Below are 21,978 nucleotides of genomic sequence, written 5' to 3' on the forward strand. Positions count from 1 at the left end.
AGGAGAGGAGAGGGGGGAGGAGGAGGAGAGGGGAGGAGGAGAGGAGAGGGGGTGAGGAGAGAGAGGGGGGAGGAGAGGAGAGGGGGGAGGAGAGGAGAGGGGGGAGGAGAGGAGAGGGGGAGAGGAGGGAGGAGAGGGGGAGGAGGAGAGAGGAGAGGGGGAGGAGGAGAGGAGAGGGGGAGGAGGAGAGGAGAGGGGGGGGAGGAGGAGAGGAGAGGGGGAGGAGGAGGGAGGAGAGGGGGAGGAGGAGAGGAGAGGGGGAGGAGGAGAGGGGAGGGGGAGGAGGAGGAGGAGGAGGAGAGGAGAGGGGGAGGAGGAGGAGGAGAGGAGAGGGGAGGAGGAGGAGGAGAGGAGAGGGGGAGGAGGAGGAGGAGAGGAGAGGGGGAGGAGGAGGAGGAGAGGAGAGGGGGAGGAGGAGGAGGAGAGGAGAGGGAGGAGGAGGAGGAGGAGGAGAGGAGAGGGGGAGGAGGAGGAGGAGAGGAGAGGGGGAGGAGGAGGAGGAGAGGAGAGGGGGAGGAGGAGGAGGAGGAGGAGGAGGAGAGGAGAGGAGGAGGAGGAGGAGAGAAGAGGTAGGAGGGGTAGGAGGAGGAGAGAAGGGGAGGAGGAGGAGAGAAGAAGGGAAGGAGGAGGAGGAGAGAAGAGGGGGACGAGGAGGAGGAGAGAAGAGGGGGACGAGGAGGAGGAGAGAAGAGGGGGAGGAGGAGGAGGAGTGAGAGGGGAGGAGGAGGAGGAGTGAGAGGAGAGGGGGAGGAGGAGGAGGGAGAGAGGAGAGAGGGGAGGAGGAGGAGTGAGAGGGGAGGAGGAGGAGGAGTGAGAGGGGAGGAGGAGGAGGAGTGAGAGGGGAGGAGGAGGAGGAGAGGAGAGGGGAGGAGGAGGAGGAGAGGAGAGGGGGAGGAGGAGGAGGAGAGGAGAGGGGGAGGAGGAGGAGGAGAGGAGAGGGGGAGGAGGAGGAGGAGAGGAGGGGGGAGGAGGGGGGAGGGGGGGGGAGGAGGAGGAGGAGGGGGGGAGGGGGGGAGAGGAGGGGGGGAGGAGAGGGGGAGGAGGAGGAGGAGAGGAGAGGGGGAGGAGGAGGAGGAGAGGAGAGGGGGAGGAGGAGGAGGAGGGGGAGGGGAGGAGGAGAGGAGAGAGGGGAGGAGGAGGAGGAGAGGGGGAGGGGAGGAGGAGGAGGAGAGGAGGAGGGGGAGAAGAGGGGGGAGGAGGAGGAGAGAGAGGGGGAGGAGGGATGAGGAGGAGGAGGAGAGGGAGGAGGAGAGGAGGAAGAAAGGATGGGGAGGAGGAGGAGGAGAGGATGGGGAGGAGGAAAGGAGGGAGGAGGAGGAGGAGAGGAAGAGGAGGAGGAGGAGGAGGAGAGGGGGCGGAGGAGGAGGAGGGGAGCGGGGGAGGGGGGAGGAGAGGACGGGGAGGAGAGGAGAGGGGGGGGGGAGGAGGGGAGGAGAGGAGAGGGGGAGGAGGAGGAGGAGAGGGGAGGGGAGGAGGAGGAGGAGGGAGAGGGAGGAGGAGGAGGAGAGAGGAGAGGGGGGAGGAGAGGGGGAGAGGAGAGGGGGAGGAGGAGGAGGAGAGGAGAGGGGGAGGAGGAGGAGGAGAGGAGAGGGGGAGGAGGGGAGGAGAGGAGAGGGGGAGGAGGAGGAGGAGAGGAGAGGGGAGGAGGAGGAGGAGAGGAGAGGGGGAGGAGGAGGAGGAGAGGAGAGGGGGAGGAGGAGGAGGAGAGGAGAGGGGGAGGAGGAGGAGGAGAGGAGAGGGGGAGGAGGAGGAGGAGAGGAGAGGGGGAGGAGGAGGAGGGAGGAGAGGGGGAGGAGGAGGAGGAGAGGAGAGGGGGAGGAGGAGGAGGAGAGGAGAGGGGGAGGAGGAGGAGGAGAGGAGAGGGGGAGGAGGAGGAGGAGAGGAGAGGGGGAGGAGGAGGAGAGAGGAGAGGGGGAGGAGGAGGAGGAGAGGAGAGGGGAGGGAGGAGGAGGAGAGGAGAGGGGGAGGAGGAGGAGGAGAGAAGGGGAGGAGGAGGAGAGAAGGAAGGAGGAGGAGGAGAGAAGAGGGGGACGAGGAGGAGGAGAGGGAGGGGGAGGAGGAGGAGGAGAGGAGAGGGGGAGGAGGAGGAGGGAGAGGAGAGGGGGAGGAGGAGGAGGAGAGGAGAGGGAGGAGGGGAGGGGGGGAGAGGGGGGGAGGAAGAGAGGGAGGGGAGGAGGAGGAGGAGAGAGAGGGGGAGGAGGAGGAGGAGAGGAGAGGGGGAGGAGGAGGGGAGAGAGAGAGGGGGAGGAGGAGGAGGAGAGGAGAGGGGGAGGAGGAGGAGGAGAAGAGAGGGGGGAGGAGGAGGAGGAGAGGAGAGGGGGAGGAGGAGGAGGAGAGGAGAGGGGGAGGAGGAGGAGGAGAGGAGAGGGGGAGGAGGAGGAGGAGAGGAGAGGGGGAGGAGGAGGAGGAGAGGAGAGGGGGAGGAGGAGGAGGAGAGGAGAGGGGAGGAGGAGGAGGAGAGGAGGGGGAGGAGGAGGGAGAGGAGAGGGGAGGAGGAGGAGGAGAGGAGAGGGGGAGGAGGAGGAGGAGAGGAGAGGGGAGGAGGGGAGGAGAGGAGAGGGGGAGGAGGAGGGAGGAGAGGAGAGGGGGGGAGGAGGAGGAGAGGAGAGGGGGAGGAGGAGGAGGAGGAGGAGAGGAGAGGGGGAGGAGGAGGAGGAGAGGAGAGGGGGAGGAGGAGGAGGAGAGGAGAGGGGAGGAGGAGGAGGAGAGGAGAGGGGGAGGAGGAGGAGGAGAGGAGAGGGGGAGGAGGAGGAGGAGAGGAGAGGGGGAGGAGGAGGAGGAGAGGAGAGGGGGAGGAGGAGGAGGAGAGGAGAGGGGAGAGGAGGAGAGAGGAGAGGGGGAGGAGGAGGAGGAGAGGAGAGGGGGGAGGAGGGGAGAGGAGAGGGGGAGGAGGAGGAGGAGAGGAGAGGGGGAGGAGGAGGAGGAGAGGAGAGGGGGAGGAGGAGGAGGAGAGGAGAGGAGAGGGGAGGAGGAGAGGGAGGGGGAGGGGGGGAGGAGAGGAGAGGGGGAGGAGGAGGGGAGAGGAGGAGGGGAGGAGGAGGAGGAGAGGAGAGGGGGAGGAGGAGGAGGAGAGGAGAGGGGAGGAGGAGGAGGAGAGGAGAGGGGAGGAGGAGGAGGAGAGGAGAGGGGAGGAGAGGAGGAGAGGAGAGGGGGAGGAGGAGGAGAGGAGAGGGGGAGGAGGAGGAGGAGAGGAGAGGGGGAGGAGGAGGAGGAGAGGAGAGGGGGAGGAGGAGGAGGAGAGGAGAGGGGGAGGAGGAGGAGGAGAGGAGAGGGGGAGGAGGAGGAGGAGAGGAGAGGGGGAGGAGGAGGAGGAGAGGAGAGGGGGGAGGAGGAGGAGAGGAGAGGGGGAGGAGGAGGAGGAGAGGAGAGGGGGAGGGGGAGGAGGAGAGGAGAGGGGGAGGAGGAGGAGGAGAGGAGAGGGGGAGGAGGAGGAGGAGAGGAGAGGGGAGGAGGAGGAGGAGAGGAGAGGAGAGGGGGAGGAGGAGGAGGAGAGGAGAGGAGAGGGGGAGGAGGAGGAGAGGAGAGGAGAGGGGGAGGAGGAGGAGAGGAGAGGGGGAGGAGGAGAGGAGAGGAGAGGAGAGGGGGAGGAGGAGGAGGAGAGGAGAGGAGAGGGGGAGGAGGAGGAGGAGAGGAGAGGGGGGGAGGAGGAGGAGGAGGAGAGGAGAGGGGGAGGAGGAGAGGAGAGGGAGGGGAGGAGAGGAGAGGAGAGTAGAGGAGGAGGAGGAGGAGAGGAGGGGGAGGGGGAGGGAGGAGGAGAGGAGAGGGGGGGAGGGGAGGAGGAGAGGAGAGGAGAGGGGGAGGAGGAGGAGGAGAGGAGAGGAGAGGGGAGGAGGAGGAGGAGAGGAGAGGGGGAGGAGGAGGAGGAGAGGAGAGGGGGAGGAGGAGGAGGAGAGGAGAGGGGAGGGGAGAGGAGAGGAGAGGGGGAGGAGGAGAGGAGAGGAAGGGGGAGGGGAGAGGAGAGGAGAGGGGGAGGAGGAGAGGAGAGGGAGAGGGGGAGGAGGAGAGGAGAGGAGAGGGGGAGGAGGAGAGGAGAGGAGAGGGGGAGGGAGGAGGAGAGGAGAGGAGAGGGGGAGGAGGAGAGGAGAGGAGAGGGGGAGGAGGAGAGGAGAGGGAGGGGGAGGAGGAGAGGAGAGGAGAGGGGGAGGAGGAGAGGAGAGGAGAGGGGGAGGAGGAGAGGAGAGGAGAGGGGGAGGAGGAGAGGAGAGGAGAGGGGGAGGAGGAGAGGAGAGGAGAGGGGGAGGAGGAGAGGAGAGGAGAGGGGGAGGAGGAGGGAGAGGAGAGGGGGAGGAGGAGAGGAGGAGGAGGGGGGAGGAGGAGAGGAGAGGAGGGGGGAGGAGGAGAGGAGAGGAGAGGGGGAGGAGGAGAGGAGAGGAGAGGGGGAGGAGGAGAGGAGAGGAGAGGGGGAGGAGGAGGAGAGGAGAGGAGAGGAGAGGGGGAGGAGGAGAGGAGAGGAGAGGGGGAGGAGAGAGGAGAGGAGAGGGGGAGGAGGAGAGGAGAGGAGAGGGGGAGGAGGAGAGGAGAGGAGAGGGGGAGGAGGAGAGGAGAGGAGGGGGGAGGAGGAGAGGAGAGGAGAGGGGGAGGAGGAGAGGAGAGGAGAGGGGGGGGAGGAGAGGAGAGGAGGGGGAGGAGGAGAGGAGAGGAGGGGGGGAGGAGGAGAGGAGAGGAGAGGGGGAGGAGGAGAGGAGCGGGGGAGGAGGAGAGAAAAAGAGGGGGAGGAGGAGAGAAAAAGCGGGGGAGGAGGAGAGGAGAGGGGGAGGAGGAGAGAAAAAGGAGGGGAGGAGGAGGGAGGAAGGGAGGAGGACTGAAGAGAGGAGGAGGAGGAGTGAAGAGGGAGGAGGCAGAGGAAGATGGGGGAGGAGGGGAGAGAAGTGGGGAGGAGGAGAGAAAAAGGAGGGAGGAGGAGAGAAAGAGGAGGGGGAGGAGGAGAGGAGAGGAGGGGAGGAGGAGAGAGAGGGGGAGGAGGAGAGAAGAGGGGTGGGAGGAGGAGGGAGGAGGAGGAGGAGTGAAGAGGAGGAGGGATAGGAGGAGAAGACGGAGGGGGAGAGAAGAGGGGGGGAGGAGGAGGGGGGGAGGAGGAGGAGTGAAGAGGAGGAGGGGTAGAGAGAAGATGGGGCGGGAGAGATTGGGGGGGGGAGAAGAGGGGGAGGAGATGGAGAGAGAGGGTGGAGGAGATGGAGAGAAGAGGGTGGAGGAGGTGGAGAGAAGAGGGTGGAGGAGGTGGAGAGGAGGGTGGAGGAGGTGAGAGAAGAGGGTGGAGGAGGTGGAGAGAAGAGGGTGGAGGAGGTGGAGAGAAGAGGGTGGAGGAGGTGGAGAGAGAGGGTGGGAGGTGGAGAGAAGAGGGTGGAGGAGTGGAGAGGAGAGGGTGGAGGAGGAGGAGAGAGGAGAGGGGGAGAGGAGGAGGAGAGGAGAGGGGGAGGAGGAGGAGGAGAGGAGAGGGGGAGGAGGAGGAGGAGAGGAGAGGGGGAGGAGGAGGAGGAGAGGAGAGGGGGAGGAGGAGGAGGAGAGGAGAGGGGGAGGAGGAGGAGGAGAGGAGAGGGGGAGGAGGAGGAGGAGAGGAGAGGGGGAGGAGGAGGAGGAGAGGAGAGGGGGAGGAGGAGGAGGAGAGGAGAGGGGAGGAGGAGGAGGAGAGGAGAGGGGGAGGAGGAGGAGGAGAGGAGAGGGGGAGGAGGAGGAGGAGAGGAGAGGGGGAGGAGGAGGAGGAGAGGAGAGGGGGAGGAGGAGGAGGAGAGGAGAGGGGGAGGAGGAGGAGGAGAGGAGAGGGGGAGGAGGAGGAGGAGAGGAGAGGGGAGGAGGAGGAGGAGAGGAGAGGGGGAGGAGGAGGAGGAGAGGAGAGGGGGAGGAGGAGGAGGAGAGGAGAGGGGGAGGAGGAGGAGGAGAGGAGAGGGGGAGGAGGAGGAGGAGAGGAGAGGGGGAGGAGGAGGAGGAGAGGAGAGGGGGAGGAGGAGGAGGAGAGGAGAGGGGGAGGAGGAGGAGGAGAGGAGAGGGGGAGGAGGAGGAGGAGAGGAGAGGGGGAGGAGGAGGAGGAGAGGAGAGGGGGAGGAGGAGGAGGAGAGGAGAGGGGGAGGAGGAGGAGGAGAGGAGAGGGGGAGGAGGAGGAGGAGAGGAGAGGGGGAGGAGGAGGAGGAGAGGAGAGGGGGAGGAGGAGGAGGAGAGGAGAGGGGGAGGAGGAGGAGGAGAGGAGAGGGGGAGGAGGAGGAGGAGAGGAGAGGGGGAGGAGGAGGAGGAGAGGAGAGGGGGAGGAGGAGGAGGAGAGGAGAGGGGGAGGAGGAGGAGGAGAGGAGAGGGGGAGGAGGAGGAGGAGAGGAGAGGGGGAGGAGGAGGAGGAGAGGAGAGGGGGAGGAGGAGGAGGAGAGGAGAGGGGGAGGAGGAGGAGGAGAGGAGAGGGGGAGGAGGAGGAGGAGAGGAGAGGGGGAGGAGGAGGAGGAGAGGAGAGGGGGAGGAGGAGGAGGAGAGGAGAGGGGGAGGAGGAGGAGGAGAGGAGAGGGGGAGGAGGAGGAGGAGAGGAGAGGGGGAGGAGGAGGAGGAGAGGAGAGGGGGAGGAGGAGAGGAGAGGAGAGGGGGAGGAGGAGGAGGAGAGGAGAGGGGGAGGAGGAGGAGGAGAGGAGAGGGGGAAAAGGAGGAGGAGAGGAGAGGGGGAGGAGGAGGAGAGGAGAGGAGAGGGGGAGGAGGAGGAGGAGAGGAGAGGGGGAGGAGGAGGAGGAGGAGGAGAGGAGAGGGGGAGGAGGAGGAGGAGAGGAGAGGGGGAGGAGGAGGAGGAGAGGAGAGGGGGAGGAGGAGGAGGAGAGGAGAGGGGGAGGAGGAGGAGGAGAGGAGAGGGGGAGGAGGAGGAGGAGAGGAGAGGGGGAGGAGGAGGAGGAGAGGAGAGGGGGAGGAGGAGGAGGAGAGGAGAGGGGGAGGAGGAGGAGGAGAGGAGAGGGGGAGGAGGAGGAGGAGAGGAGAGGGGGAGGAGGAGGAGGAGAGGAGAGGAGAGGGGGAGGAGGAGAGGAGAGGGGGAGGGGGAGGAGGAGAGGAGAGGGGGAGGAGGAGGAGGAGAGGAGAGGGGGAGGAGGAGGAGGAGAGGAGAGGGGAGGAGGAGGAGGAGAGGAGAGGGGGAGGAGGAGGAGGAGAGGAGAGGGGGAGGAGGAGGAGGAGAGGAGAGGGGGAGGAGGAGGAGGAGAGGAGAGGGGGAGGAGGAGGAGGAGAGGAGAGGGGGAGGAGGAGGAGGAGAGGAGAGGGGGAGGAGGAGGAGGAGAGGAGAGGGGGAGGAGGAGGAGGAGAGGAGAGGGGGAGGAGGAGGAGGAGAGGAGAGGGGGAGGAGGAGGAGGAGAGGAGAGGGGGAGGAGGAGGAGGAGAGGAGAGGGGGAGGAGGAGGAGGAGAGGAGAGGGGGAGGAGGAGGAGGAGAGGAGAGGGGAGGAGGAGGAGAGGAGAGGAGAGGGGGAGGAGGAGGAGGAGAGGAGAGGGGGAGGAGGAGGAGGAGAGGAGAGGAGAGGGGGAGGAGGAGGAGGAGAGGAGAGGAGAGGGGGAGGAGGAGGAGAGGAGAGGAGAGGGGAGGAGGAGGAGAGGAGAGGGGGAGGAGGAGGAGGAGAGGAGAGGAGAGGGGGAGGAGGAGGAGGAGAGGAGAGGAGAGGGGGAGGAGGAGGAGGAGAGGAGAGGGGGAGGAGGAGGAGAGGAGAGGAGAGGGGGAGGAGGAGGAGAGGAGAGTAGAGGAGGAGGAGGAGGAGAGGAGAGGGGGAGGTGGAGGAGGAGAGGAGAGGAGAGGGGGAGGAGGAGGAGGAGAGGAGAGGAGAGGGGGAGGAGGAGGAGGAGAGGAGAGGAGAGGGGGAGGAGGAGAGGAGAGGAGAGGGGGAGGAGGAGAGGAGAGGAGAGGGGGAGGAGGAGAGGAGAGGAGAGGGGGAGGAGGAGAGGAGAGGAGAGGGGGAGGAGGAGAGGAGAGGAGAGGGGGAGGAGGAGAGGAGAGGAGAGGGGGAGGAGGAGAGGAGAGGAGAGGGGGAGGAGGAGAGGAGAGGAGAGGGGGAGGAGGAGAGGAGAGGAGAGGGGGAGGAGGAGAGGAGAGGAGAGGGGGAGGAGGAGAGGAGAGGAGAGGGGGAGGAGGAGAGGAGAGGAGAGGGGGAGGAGGAGAGGAGAGGAGAGGGGGAGGAGGAGAGGAGAGGAGAGGGGGAGGAGGAGAGGAGAGGAGAGGGGGAGGAGGAGAGGAGAGGAGAGGGGGAGGAGGAGAGGAGAGGAGAGGGGGAGGAGGAGAGGAGAGGAGAGGGGGAGGAGGAGAGGAGAGGAGAGGGGAGGAGGAGAGGAGAGGAGAGGGGGAGGAGGAGAGGAGAGGAGAGGGGGAGGAGGAGAGGAGAGGAGAGGGGGAGGAGGAGAGGAGAGGAGAGGGGGAGGAGGAGAGGAGAGGAGAGGGGGAGGAGGAGAGGAGAGGAGAGGGGGAGGAGGAGAGGAGAGGAGAGGGGGAGGAGGAGAGGAGAGGAGAGGGGGAGGAGGAGAGGAGAGGAGAGGGGGAGGAGGAGAGGAGAGGAGAGGGGGAGGAGGAGAGGAGAGGAGAGGGGGAGGAGGAGAGGAGAGGAGAGGGGGAGGAGGAGAGGAGCGGGGGAGGAGGAGAGAAAAAGCGGGGGAGGAGGAGAGAAAAAGCGGGGGAGGAGGAGAGGAGAGGGGGAGGAGGAGAGAAAAAGCGGGGGAGGAGGAGGGAAGAGGAGGAGGACTGAAGAGGGAGGAGGAGGAGTGAAGAGGGAGGAGGGGAGAGAAGATGGGGAGGAGGGGAGAGAAGATGGGGAGGAGGAGAGAAAAAGCGAGGGAGGAGGAGAGAAAGAGGAGGGGAGGAGGAGAGAAGAGGAGGGGAGGAGGAGAGAAGAGGGGGAGGAGGAGAGAAGAGGGGTGGGAGGAGGAGGGAGGAGGAGGAGGAGTGAAGAGGGAGGAGGGATAGGAGAGAAGACGGGGAGGGGAGAGAAGAGGGGTGGGAGGAGGAGGGGGGGAGGAGGAGGAGTGAAGAGGGAGGAGGGGTAGGAGAGAAGATGGGGCGGGGAGAGAAGTTGGGGAGGGGGAGAGAAGAGGGTGGAGGAGATGGAGAGAAGAGGGTGGAGGAGATGGAGAGAAGAGGGTGGAGGAGGTGGAGAGAAGAGGGTGGAGGAGGTGGAGAGGAGGGTGGAGGAGGTGGAGAGAAGAGGGTGGAGGAGGTGGAGAGAAGAGGGTGGAGGAGGTGGAGAGAAGAGGGTGGAGGAGGTGGAGAGAAGAGGGTGGAGGAGGTGGAGAGAAGAGGGTGGAGGAGGTGGAGAGAAGAGGGTGGAGGAGGTGGAGAGAAGAGGGTGGAGGAGGTGGAGAGAAGAGGGTGGAGGAGGTGGAGAGAAGAGGGTGGAGGAGGTGGAGAGAAGAGGGTGGAGGAGGTGGAGAGAAGAGGGTGGAGGAGGTGGAGAGAAGAGGGTGGAGGAGGTGGAGAGAAGAGGGTGGAGGAGGTGGAGAGAAGAGGGTGGAGGAGGTGGAGAGAAGAGGGTGGAGGAGGTGGAGAGAAGAGGGTGGAGGAGGTGGAGAGAAGAGGGTGGAGGAGGTGGAGAGAAGAGGGTGGAGGAGGTGGAGAGAAGAGGGTGGAGGAGGTGGAGAGAAGAGGGTGGAGGAGGTGGAGAGAAGAGGGTGGAGGAGGTGGAGAGAAGAGGGTGGAGGAGGTGGAGAGAAGAGGGTGGAGGAGGTGGAGAGAAGAGGGTGGAGGAGGTGGAGAGAAGAGGGTGGAGGAGGTGGAGAGAAGAGGGTGGAGGAGGTGGAGAGAAGAGGGTGGAGGAGGTGGAGAGAAGAGGGTGGAGGAGGTGGAGAGAAGAGGGTGGAGGAGGTGGAGAGAAGAGGGTGGAGGAGGTGGAGAGAAGAGGGTGGAGGAGGTGGAGAGAAGAGGGTGGAGGAGGTGGAGAGAAGAGGGTGGAGGAGGTGGAGAGAACAGGGGGTGGAGAGTAGAGGGGAGGAGGAGGAGTGGAGGGGGAGGAGGAGAGAAGAGGGGGAGGAGGAGTGAAGAAGAGGGGGGAGGAGGAGTGAAGAAGAGGGGGGAGGAGGAGTGAAGAAGAGGGGGGGGAGGAGTGAAGAAGAGGGGGAGGAGGAGTGAAGAAGAGGGGGAGGAGGAGTGAAGAAGAGTGTGGGAGGAGGAGTGAAGAAGAGTGTGGGAGGAGGAGAGAAAAGGGGAGGAGAGTGGGTGGAGGGGGGGAAGGGGAGGAGGGGGGATTGGGGAAGGGGAGGTGGGGGGAAGGGGGGAAGGGGAGGAGGTGGCAGGGGAGGGGCTGGGGTAAAGGGAGGGGAGGAGGGATGGGGCTGGAGATGGGGGAGGTGGAATGGAGGAGGGGATGGAGGAGGAGAGAAGAGGGGGACGAGGAGGTGGAGGGAAGGGGGGAGGAGGAGAGACGAGGGGGAGGAGGAGAGACGAGGGGGAGGAGGAGAGACGAGGGGGAGGAGGAGAGACGAGGGGGAGGAGGAGAGACGAGGGGGAGGAGGAGAGACGAGGGGGAGGAGGAGAGAAGAGGGGGAGGAGGAGAGAAGAGGGGGAGGAGGAGAGAAGAGGGGGAGGAGGAGAGAAGAGGGGGAGGAGGAGAGAAGAGGGGGAGGAGGAGAGAAGAGGGGGAGGAGGAGAGAAGAGGGGGAGGAGGAGAGAAGAGGGGGAGGAGGAGAGAAGAGGGGGAGGAGGAGAGAAGAGGGGGAGGAGGAGAGAAGAGGGGGAGGAGGAGAGAAGAGGGGGAGGAGGAGAGAAGAGGGGGCGGGGGAGAGAAGGTGGGGAGGGGGGAGAAGAGGGAGGAGGAGGAGAGAAGAGGGGGGAGGAGGAGAGAAGAGGGGGGAGGAGGAGAGAAGAGGGGGGAGGAGGAGAGAAGAGGGGGGAGGAGGAGAGAAGAGGGGGGAGGAGGAGAGAAGAGGGGGGAGGAGGAGAGAAGAGGAGAGAAGGGGGGGGAGGAGGAGAGACGAGGGGGAGGAGGAGAGACGAGGGGGAGGAGGAGAGAAGGGGGGGTGGAGGAGAGAAGGCGGGGAGGAGGAGAGAAGAGGGGGGAGGAGGTGAGAAGAGGGGGAGGAGGAGAGAAGAGGGGGAGGAGGAGAGAAGAGGGGGAGGAGGAGAGAAGAGGGGGAGGAGGAGAGAAGATGGGAGGAGAAGAGGGGTTGAGGATGAGAGAAGAGGGGGTGGAGGAGAGAGGAGGGAAGAAGGGGGTAGGAGGAGAGGAGAGAAGGGGGGAGGAGGAGAGAACGGGGAGCGGGAGGGGCAGGATGAGGAGAGGGGGAGGGGTTGGAGTGAAGAGGGGGAGGGGTTGGAGTGAAGAGGGGGAGGGGTTGGAGTGAAGAGGGGGAGGGGTTGGAGTGAAGAGGGGGAGGGGTTGGAGTGAAGAGGGGGAGGGGTTGGAGTGAAGAGGGGGAGGGGTTGGAGTGAAGAGGGGGAGAGGTTGGAGTGAAGAGGGGGAGGGGTAGGAGTGAAGAGGGGGAGGGGTAGGAGTGAAGAGGGGAGGGGTAGGAGTGAAGAGGGGGAGGGGTAGGAGTGAAGAGGGGGAGGGGTAGGAGTGAAGAGGGGAGGGGTAGGAGAGAGGAGGGGTAGGAGTGAAGAGGGGGGTTGAGGAGTGAAGAGGGGACTGAGGAGTGAAGAGGGGGAGGGAATAGAGTAGTAGGAGGACAGAATAAATGAGGAGGGAATAGAGGAGGAAGAGGAAGATACGGAGGTGGACGAGGACAGTGCAATTCTCGAGCCGTGCTACAGCGAGTGAACGTGCCCAGCTTCGTCCTGGTCTCCCTCGTTATTGGTCAGAGAAAATGGTGAGGGCAAAACAGCAGCAACCTCACCATGTTTCCAGTTGCACAAAGAAGACCATTTGCAGGCACCGGGTGAGCAGTGTGAAAGTCATAGTTGTTTTTTAAACAGTGCCTGCCTGCTTCGGTTGAATGGTTCGTTTGAAGGGAGCTGCAACTAGAAATCAAGCCTTGCAAAAATCACTGTTCGTTTGATTATTTTTGTATCTTCTAGCCCACCGATTCTTCAGGAATTGGAGTTTAGTTTTCCTTGTGCACGGACATAATTGAGGCAAGCAGATGATTCCTCGAAATGAGGAAAAAGAACAGCAAGATTGGTCCAACGCACAGTAGGTACAGTATTGCACACAACGCACAGAGATACATGAGGTCCCCAGCCAAAACACAAAATAGAGTTATAGGGCCACATATAGACTCCAAGATGGGAGTTCAATCTTTCAGTGAAAGAGTCAAACACTGGTGGGAGTTGTTTCCATTTTCATCCCACCTCATACACTCAAGAGCTAGATACATCCACATTACCAATGGCTGAAAGATGCAGATTGTAGCTTAAGTTGTATACAGTGCCAGAGATTGACAAAGGCATGATAACGTCCACACTCACTTAGAGTACCTGAGAGAGAAAGAATAACATTCACATCCAGCACAAGATACTGACCGATGCAGGTTTAATGCAACACATCAGAGGAAACTGAAAGCAAACAGAATGAAACACAAACATTCTTATTTCACAGGAGGAGGAAAATGTAACTAGGCTAATTAGTAAGTCTGCAGATGGCACTAAGGTTGGAGGAGTTGCAGATAGTGAAGAGGATTGTCAAAGGATACAACGGGATATAGATCGGTTGGAGACTTGGGCGGAGAAATGGCAGATGGAGTTTAATCCGTACAAATGGGAGGTAATGCATTTTGGAAGGTCTAATACAGGCAGGAATTATACAGTAAATGGCAGAACCCTTAAGCGCATTGACAGGCAGAGGGATCTGGGTGTACAGATCCACAGGTCACTGAAAGTGGCAACACAGGTGGATAAGGCAGTCAGGAAGGCATATGACATGCTTGCCTTCATTGGCAGGGGGTATTGAGTATAAAAGCTGGGAAGTCATGCTGCAGCTGTATAGAACCTTGGTTAGGCCACACTTGGAATATTGTGTGCAATTCTGGTCGCCACATTACCAGAAGGATAGGGAGGCATTGGAGAGGGTGCAGAGGAGGTTTACCAGGATGCTGCCTGGTCTGGAGGTTGTTAGCTATGAGGAGAGGTTGGAGAAACTTGGATTGTTCCCACTAGAGCGACGGAGATTGAGGGGCGACTTGATAGAAGTTTACAAAATTATAAGTGGCATGGACAGAGTAGATAGTCAGAAGCTTTTTCCCAGGATGGAAGAGTCAATGACTAGGGGACATAGATTTAAGGTGAGAGGAGAAAACTATAGAGGAGATGTGTGGAGCAAGTTTTTTTACGCAGAGGGTAGTGAGTGTCTGGAATTTGCTGCCAGAGGAGGTGGTGGAAGCAGGTACGATAGTGGTGTTTAAGAGGCAGCTTGACAAATACATGAATAGGATGGGAATAGAGGGATACGGACCCCGGAAGTGCAAAATGTTTTAGATGACAGGCAATATGATCGGCGCAGGCTTGGAGGGCCGAAGGGTCTTTTCCTCTCTGTACTTTTCTTTGTTCTTTGTTCTAGGAGTAATATTGATTCCCAATGAATCCCCCCACTCATGTGTTATCAGAGCATGGCAGAGTAACTCTATGGAGTTAATCCTTCACTCATATAAAGTACTGTAACTGACATACAGAAGGAAAACAACATTCACATACAGTACCAGACACTGATACATACATCTCGAAACGTCAACTATTTTCTTCTCCACCGATGCTGCCAGACCTGCTGAGTTTTTCCAGGTAATTCTGTTTTTGTTTTGGATTTCCAGCATCCGCAGTTTTTTTGTTTTTATCACTGATACATACAAGATGAATCAGGCATGCATATATTGAGGCAAAGACTGATGATTGCAGAACTAAAGTCAAACTCTCACTCATTTCCAGACACTGGCAGGTTCACAATGAGCTCCACATTCACATGTAATTCTAAACACTGACATATGGAATATGTTGCAAAATCACACTCAGTTCCATAGACTGATAAATACATAATACATCTCATGATCACACTACCATAGAAAGGCATTTTTTTTTTAAATGAAAGCTCTTTCATAATATATCTCATGCTCACACACTGTACCATAGAAAGAGATTTTTTTTAAAAAATGAAAGCACATAAGGCTGACAAGTACAGAAATAACTTGTCTATCGCATTCAGTACCAGAGAATGGCAGAAAGAGAAAATAGGCCACACTGTCATGCATAGCCTGATGCCCGCATTTACATTACAAACCAGAGACAAACAGATGCAGGATTAAGGCCAAAACTATACACAACCAATGGATGACAGTTACATACCTAATCTAATAATTACTAGAGATGGAGAGATACAGATTGAGTAACACACACACAGGGCAGAGACTGGGAAGTCTAGATTGATAACAACACTCATATCCTGCACTTGCATACAGTACCAGATGAACAAATAGGGAATTAATTCCACAACCACCCACAGGAACAAAGGAGAGTGACATATGCAGAAAAAATCACACTCATGTATAGCTCAAGGAATGAGAATATACAGCATGAATCCCATTGTTATCAGAGTCAGTCAGATATAGAATTTTCCCCCGGCCCTCGTTCATTGCCAGAAAATAACAGGCACAGACAATAAAATGAATTGGTCAGAACCTCATGTGTTGAAGTAGAGAATAGTGAATACATAATGAATCCCACAATCATTCACTTTCAGTGACTGATAAATATAGAAAGACTTACATGCTCACATACTGATCCAGTGATAAACAAATACTGAATAAATTTAATTTACTCATGCTGTTATGCTTGCTCTTTGAATGTGATCAGAACTAAAAGGTCAACACATTTGTCCCTCTCAATTGTCATTTTCAAAGTGGTTGTGGAGCATCTTCTTTCACCTTACTGTCACCAACTAATCTTACCAAATTAGTTGGGGAGTTTAAGGATTTTTGCCCCAGTGACAATGAAGACATGGTGTTCTATTTTCAAGTCAGGATGGTGTTTGAATTGGAGGTGCATTTGCAGGTTGTCTTGCTCCCATGCACCTATTGTTAATGTTCTTCTAGGTCTAAAAGGTTGAGGGTTTGGAGGGTGCTGTTGAAGTCTTCTTGAGTTGCTGCATTAGATCTCAAAGGTGGTACACGTGTGAGGAAGGGAATAAATGCTGAAGATGGTAAATGGTGTGTCAGTTGAATGCTTAGCCTGGTAAAAATAAAATACTGCAGGTACTGGAAACCTGAAACAAAGACAGAAAATGCTGGAAAAGTGCAGCAGTTCTGACAGCATGTGTGGAGAGAGAAACAGTTGACATTTCAAGACCCTGTTGTTGATCGGCTTGAGTGTCCATGGAGGTGAACTTAGTCAAGATTTTGGACTGCATTTCACCACACTCCTGAGTTGCAGGCTGCAGTTTAGGCTTTGGGGGGTAAGGAGTTTCATCACTCACTACAAGCCTGCTTTGAGCTGTCCTTGAAGCAGTGGTAATTTTGTGGCAGAGTGAGACTTAATCTTGCATTCATTTACCATGAATAAACAATCACACACAAAAAAACAATGGTCATATTTAAGTCTTTTACCCTGGTGCCGGGGAAAACAAATGTCACACTCATTTATCATATACACACAGGCAAAGCACAAAGTGCACAGTCACACACCAATAACTGAGATCCATTAGAAAATTGACTTTCACAGGTCAGGAACAGGCAGGGGAAATAAAACACACATTCACAAATCAGGCTCAGGTATTGAGTCATAGCCACATCCATATTCCAGACATTGAGAGATGCACAGTAAAACCTACCTACTATTTGCAAAAATGAAAGTATACCATATAAATATATATTTTGTTGCAGTAACTGTTGAGTACAACATGGAAAAAGGAATCTCATATCAGAAAGATACAATTGAAGAGTAAAATACAAAATAGCATATAAGGAACTGACCGATGCAGAATGACCACACATTCACTTGCCTGAATTTCAAAGATATAGAAGAAAAACCTTTCTTCCATGCCAGAAACTAACTTGAACAGAGAATAATAGACATACCTGTAACTGACGGGCACAGGAGAAAATTCTGATTCACAGACTGGACTGTTCGATTTTGGAATTCTTTCCCCTAGAGAGTAGTGGAGGCTGCATCTTTGAATTTAAAGCTATGTTAGGCTGATTTATGATAGATCAGTGCATCAATCATTATGGGGTATATGCAGACAAGGGAGGCAGGCAGGGAAAGCCACAATTGGATCAGCTGTGATCTTATTGAATGGTGGAGCATGATCGAGGGGCCTAATGGCCTACACCTAGTCCTATTTCTTATGTCCCTATTTTCTGACATTAGATGTGACAATTGCATGCCAGGAATTAATAAGAATAGTGTATATCCCACAATGGCATGACAGAAATGATAGGGTAACTAAAACCCACACTCAACAGAAAATGACAGGTGAAGTGCATGCTAACACATCAGACACTGACAAATCCATTGTAAAAGGTACATTGACAATCCAGAAATGGAATAAATAAATAGAATAACTCATAAAACCAAGAAATACTGTCTAAAGCCCATACTCACATACTACAGAACGAAATAATGTAAAACTAAAACTCACTGGCAATCATCCAACTTTCCAAAATTAACACATACTAGAAATAAACAGGGACAGCTAAGTCCATCGCTGGCACAACAGGAACTGACAGCTGCAATGTGTAATACACTCCCACTTATAAAATCTGACAGGTATATTTCCAAAGTCCCAGTCACATACCAGAAACTTGTAAAACCACACTCAAAATAAGCAACTTGGAAGGTACGAAAAAATACCCATCATGTTATGCCAAAGATTGACATGTGCAGAGTTTTAAAAAAAAAACATCCACAGGGCATGAATTAGTGCAGACAAAGAACAGACCATACCATAGACTGAGAAATGCAGAGTTTAAAAAAGAAACCCACACTTTCCATGCCAAAACCAACAGGTGCCTAATACAACACACAATTGCTTCCTGGCAGATAAAGAGTAAAACGTATGTTTACACATCAGTGATTGTTGGAAGCAAATCTGGCATTCATTCAAAATATGAACAGAAAATGCTTGGGGGGAAAAAATCAGCAGGTCTGGCAGTATCTGTGGAGAGAGAAACAAAGTTAATGTTTTGAGTCCATATGGATCTACTTCAGAGCTAAAGGGAAGTAGAAACATGACGGATTTCTCACTGTGTTTCAGGTGACAGTGCTTTCAGTTGAAGCAACACTTCACGAGCACCTCCTTCAATCTGGTATACTGTATTTGCTGCTTCCAATGTAGTCTCCTCTACATTGAGGAGACTAAACGCAGACTGGGTGATCACTTTGTGGAACATCTTTGCTCAGTCTGCAAGCATGACCCAGGCCTTCTTGATGCTCGCCATTTCAACACACCATCCTGGTCTGATGCCCGCGTGTTATCCTGGGCCAGCTGCAATGTTCCAGTGAAGCCCAAAGCAAACTGGAGGAACAAAACTTCATCTTCTGATTAGGCACTTTACAGCCTTCCGGACTTAGCATTGAGCTCAACAACTTCAGACCATGAACTCTGTCCTCCACCTCGACTCCTTTTATAAACTTTTTTTTTTCTAGTTAAAGTTTAACTTTTATTCTTATTTACTTCCATTGTTATTTTTATTCATTTGTTTTTATTTAGTAAGTCATATAATCTTAAATCACTTCTCCCCATCGATCCCCGCGCCCCCCCGCCACCACTGCCAATACCTCTCCCCACAGGGCCACCTGTCACTTGTTTCTATGTTGCGCTTTCAGAGTGCTCACCCTTGTGATGCTATTAGCACAATCAACATCATCTTTAGTCCTTACCATTACCATTAAAAATCCCTTTGTCTTGTGTCCATGACATCTTTGTCAATCTCTCCTGAGCTCCTATCTATCTCTGACCTATCTTGCTTCATCTGTTCCACCCCCGTCTTACACAGAATAAAATCCATCATATTTCTAACTCCATCTTTAGCTCTGAAGAAGTCATATGGATTTGAAATGTTAACTCTTTTCCTCTCTCCACAGATGCCTCCAGACTATTATTTCCAGCATTTTCATTTTTTATTTCAGATTTCCAACATTCACAGTATTTTTCTTTCATTCATTCAAAATAGGCTGGCAAATGCAGCGTAAGACAAATTGTCACACATCAGGCACTGACTGGTGGAAGAAAAGCCACATTGGCATCAAAGAGAAGAAAAGAGACAGAGTAAAACCCATACTCATGTAGCAGGGACTATGAGGTGCATATTAAAATACACACTAATATACAGAAGACTGACAGGGACACTGTAAACACATGCTTCCTTTCAAACTGGACAGAACAGAGATAAACAAAAAACTTAAATCAGAGATTGAAAGTTATGAATTAATTGCCTCAATCAATAGCCACAGACGGACATAGATTAAAAGCTTCAATAACAGTTACTGATGCAGATAAAATGAATACTTGATTTGCATAGCTGATAGGGGATAAATATTTGATGACACAGAATATAAATCCAGTTCAGAATAGCTCCTGCTTTGTTCCGTAAATGTAATATGATATATTTAGACCCCTCAACGACATCAGAGCTGTCCGGTGTTATTATTTGATGAATACTTTTCCCCTCCCTTCTGTATTATCTCCCTCTGACTGATATTTCCTGAATGTCTTGTAGCCTTGAATATTATGTTTCCCTCCCAAACCTCCTTTTGAACTTGGTTTCTGTTAGTGCCATGATGTCAATGTCAATTAGGGAAAATTTGTCCTTTGAGTTCATCAAACCTATTCCTCATGCACATGCAAAGCTAAAAGTTCATGAGATTCTCCAACAGTTTTGGACTGCTACATCTGGTCTGGAGTGCAAGTAAAGGGAAGGGAAAGTGTCCGAAGTGGGAGATGGTGGCCTAGTGGTATTGTCACTGGGCTAATCTAGGAATACTGGATCGCACCCCACAATGGCACAAAGAGATAGTTTAAAATTCAATTGATATAAGTCCTCAATGAACATCTAGCTAAGGCCTTGACACATTCCTTGATTGTCATTAAAAATAAAACACAGGGTTCAGAACTAATTTTAGGGAAGGAAATCTGCCATCCTAGCTGGGTCATGCCTACATGTGGCTTCAGGCCCACAGCAATATGGTTGGCCCTTAATTGCCCCCTAAAATGGCCTATCAGGCCACTCAGCTCAAGAGCTTTCAAGCAACACCAGCATCCCATGAAAGAATACATAATAACACAATGTATCAACAGTATTTATGAAGTGAAATGTTCATATCAGAAAAATTGAATTCAGCACAGCGGCAGGAGTCAAAAAGTCAATGGGTTGAGGTGAGCAATTAGAATGGATGTCTCGTTATAGATGCACCTTAACAGAAACAAAAAGTGCTAGAAAAACTCAGCAGGTGTGACAGCATCTGTGGAGAGAGAATCAGTGTTAACATTTCGAATCTATATGATTCTTCTTCAAAGCTCCTTCGATCACCTTGTTGGGGTTGAAATACTCGGGGACAGGGTTTAGAAATTAGGTATTGCTCACCTAAGATGGAGGTGGATAGTGTTTTTTCTTTCTCTGAGGGTCATTGGTCTGCGGAATTCCTTTCCCCAGAGATCTGTGAACGGTGGGTCACTGACTACATTGAAGGCTGAGTTACCTGGATGTTTGATCGACAAGGTATTGAAAGGTATGACGACTTTGGCAATCTCTTCTTTGCCTCCACCTATCACCGGCCCTCTATCCAGCTCTACCTGTCCCACCCCCATCAAGGTATTGACCAAAGGCAGGCTGGGTGACCGCTTGGCAGAACACCTTTGGTCTGTCCACAAGCATGACCCAGACCTCCCTGTCGCTTGCCATTTTAACACTCCACCCTGCTCTCATGCCCACATGTCCGTCCTTGGCCTGCTGCATTGTTCCAGTGAAGCTCAACGCAAACTGGAGGAACAGCACCTCTTCTTCCGACTAGACACTTTACAGCCTTCCGGACTGAATATTGAGTTCAACAATCATAGATCATGAACTCTCTCCTCCGTCCCCACCCACTTTCTGATCCCCCCCCCCCATTTTTTCCAATAATTTATCATTTTAAAAAATATATTTTTCTTTTCCCACCTATTTCCATTATTTTTAAATGTATTTTCACCCATTGTTTCATCTCCACCTTTTAGCCTATTTCGATCCCTTCACCCCACCCCACCCCACCAGAACCATCTGTCACTTGCTCGTCCTGCTTTCTACCCTTAATGTCACCATTGGCACATTCCTTAGCTAAAATGACCACCGTCATCACCCATTTGTCCTTTTGTCTACGACATCTTTGGCAATCTCTTCTTTGGCTCCACCTCTCACTGGTCCTCTATCCAGCTCTACCTGTCCCAACCCCCTCAACCAACTTATATTTCACCTCATTTCTATGCTTCCTTAGTTCTGATGAAGAGTCATACGGACTCCAAACGTTAACTGTATCCCTCTCCGCAGCTGCTGAGTTTTTTTCCAGCTATTTTTATTCTGGTTTCATATTTCCAACATCCGCAGTACTTTGCTCTTGTTATATTGAAAATTTATGATGGGTAACCGGGGAAGTGAAGCTTTTTTTCTTCCGGCAAAAATCTACTTTATTCTTAAAATGTGTAAAAGGACGATCAGATCATCCGTGACCTTGATGAACGGTGGAACAGGCTGGAGTGACCTATTCCTGCCCCCTCACCATTGTCGTGTTGTGACTGCTCACACTGATGTGGCTGGGAGGAACGGAAAATGCGATTGGGTATCTAAAGTCGCCAATCAGAAAGCCACAGGACATCAACAGTTGACATCACTGTTAAAGGAGCCAATCAGAAAGCACAATGCCTCCAGCCATCCCTTATTAGCATAGGGCAAGAGGTCAGCCTATAAAAGGCGAAGGCGGTGCGTGTATTGGAGTTGTTGCGTTTCTGAAAGCGAGATTAGGAATGGGGGACGAAAAGAAATCATCAGTTTCCAAGAAAGGCGCCAAGAAAGCTCAGAAAAAGCCACCGCCGAAGAGCGGCAAGAAGAGGAAGAGGTCCAGGAAGGAGAGCTACTCCATCTACATCTACAAGGTGATGAAGCAGGTCCACCCGGACACCGGCATCTCCTCCAAGGCCATGAGCATCATGAACTCGTTCGTCAATGACATCTTCGAGCGCATCGCCGGCGAGGCTTCCCGCCTGGCCCACTACAACAAGCGGCAGACCATCAGCTCCCGGGAGATCCAGACCGCCGTGCGCCTGCTGCTGCCCGGGGAACTGGCCAAGCACGCCGTGTCGGAGGGCACCAAGGCGGTGACAAAGTACACCAGCTCCAAGTGAAACTCCGCCCCAGTGGAAATAACACCCAAAGGCTCTTTTCAGAGCCACCCACAGCTTCTGCGAGAAAGCTAAACCATCGCTTGCAGTTGAATTGTTTTGGTTCCCATGCAATGCGCCTCGGTGTATCTTAACTACCGTAATTACCCGTTTCGATTCCAAAGTTTGAGGGTCATATCGCCCATTCGGACTTTGTCTTGTTGATAATTCACTACTTGGCACTGACTCTACGCACTTTGATCTCAGAGGCGTTCATATTCGGACCATCTCCTTATTTGGACAGGAGATGCTCGATTATCGCAAACGCATCGCTTGTTCCTGTCACTCAAGCTTGCGCCTTAATCGATTATCTCCAATCCCAGCTGCTGTTTGAACCCCCCAACTCCAAAAAGTCAAAACAAAATAAAGCTCTGAAGAAGACTCGAAACGTTAACTCGGTCTTTCTCTCCACAGATGCTGTTCGACCTGATGTTTTCCAGCGTTTGATTTTCTTTTTGGTTTTGTTTCAGATTTCTAGCGTCCGCAGTATTTTGCCTAATGCTCATTTTGGTGTCGATTTGTCAGCGTGGAGGGTTCAAATAACAACGGTGATTGGACATAATCGATTGAGCAACAGGAATAGGCTCCAAAAGCTTTTTTCAAAAGTTATAGCTTTGAAGAAATCATGCGGACTTGAAACGTTAATTCGGTCTTTCTCACTAGAATTATGAGGGGAATAGATAGAGTGGACAGGATAAAATTGTTTCCCTTGGTGGAGAATTCGAGAAT

At 54.8% G+C, this 21,978-nt stretch overlaps 2 protein-coding genes across 2 annotated transcripts in view; one reads left to right on the top strand and one right to left on the bottom strand.

The window, feature by feature from the left end:
- Positions 1–21,978, bottom strand: part of LOC121274854 (histone H3-like) — a 114,938-nt gene that overhangs the window by 50,760 nt on the left and 42,200 nt on the right. The gene's annotated exons all lie outside the window — the stretch shown is intronic.
- On the top strand, positions 20,836–21,442 carry LOC121274881 (late histone H2B.L4-like). Its single transcript, XM_041182270.1, has one exon. It carries the CDS (start codon positions 20,836–20,838, stop codon positions 21,211–21,213), a length of 378 nt encoding a protein of 125 aa, XP_041038204.1. The 3' UTR covers positions 21,214–21,442.

The sequence above is a fragment of the Carcharodon carcharias genome (assembly GCF_017639515.1).
Source record: "Carcharodon carcharias isolate sCarCar2 chromosome 39 unlocalized genomic scaffold, sCarCar2.pri SUPER_39_unloc_1, whole genome shotgun sequence".
Lineage (NCBI taxonomy): Eukaryota > Metazoa > Chordata > Chondrichthyes > Lamniformes > Lamnidae > Carcharodon > Carcharodon carcharias.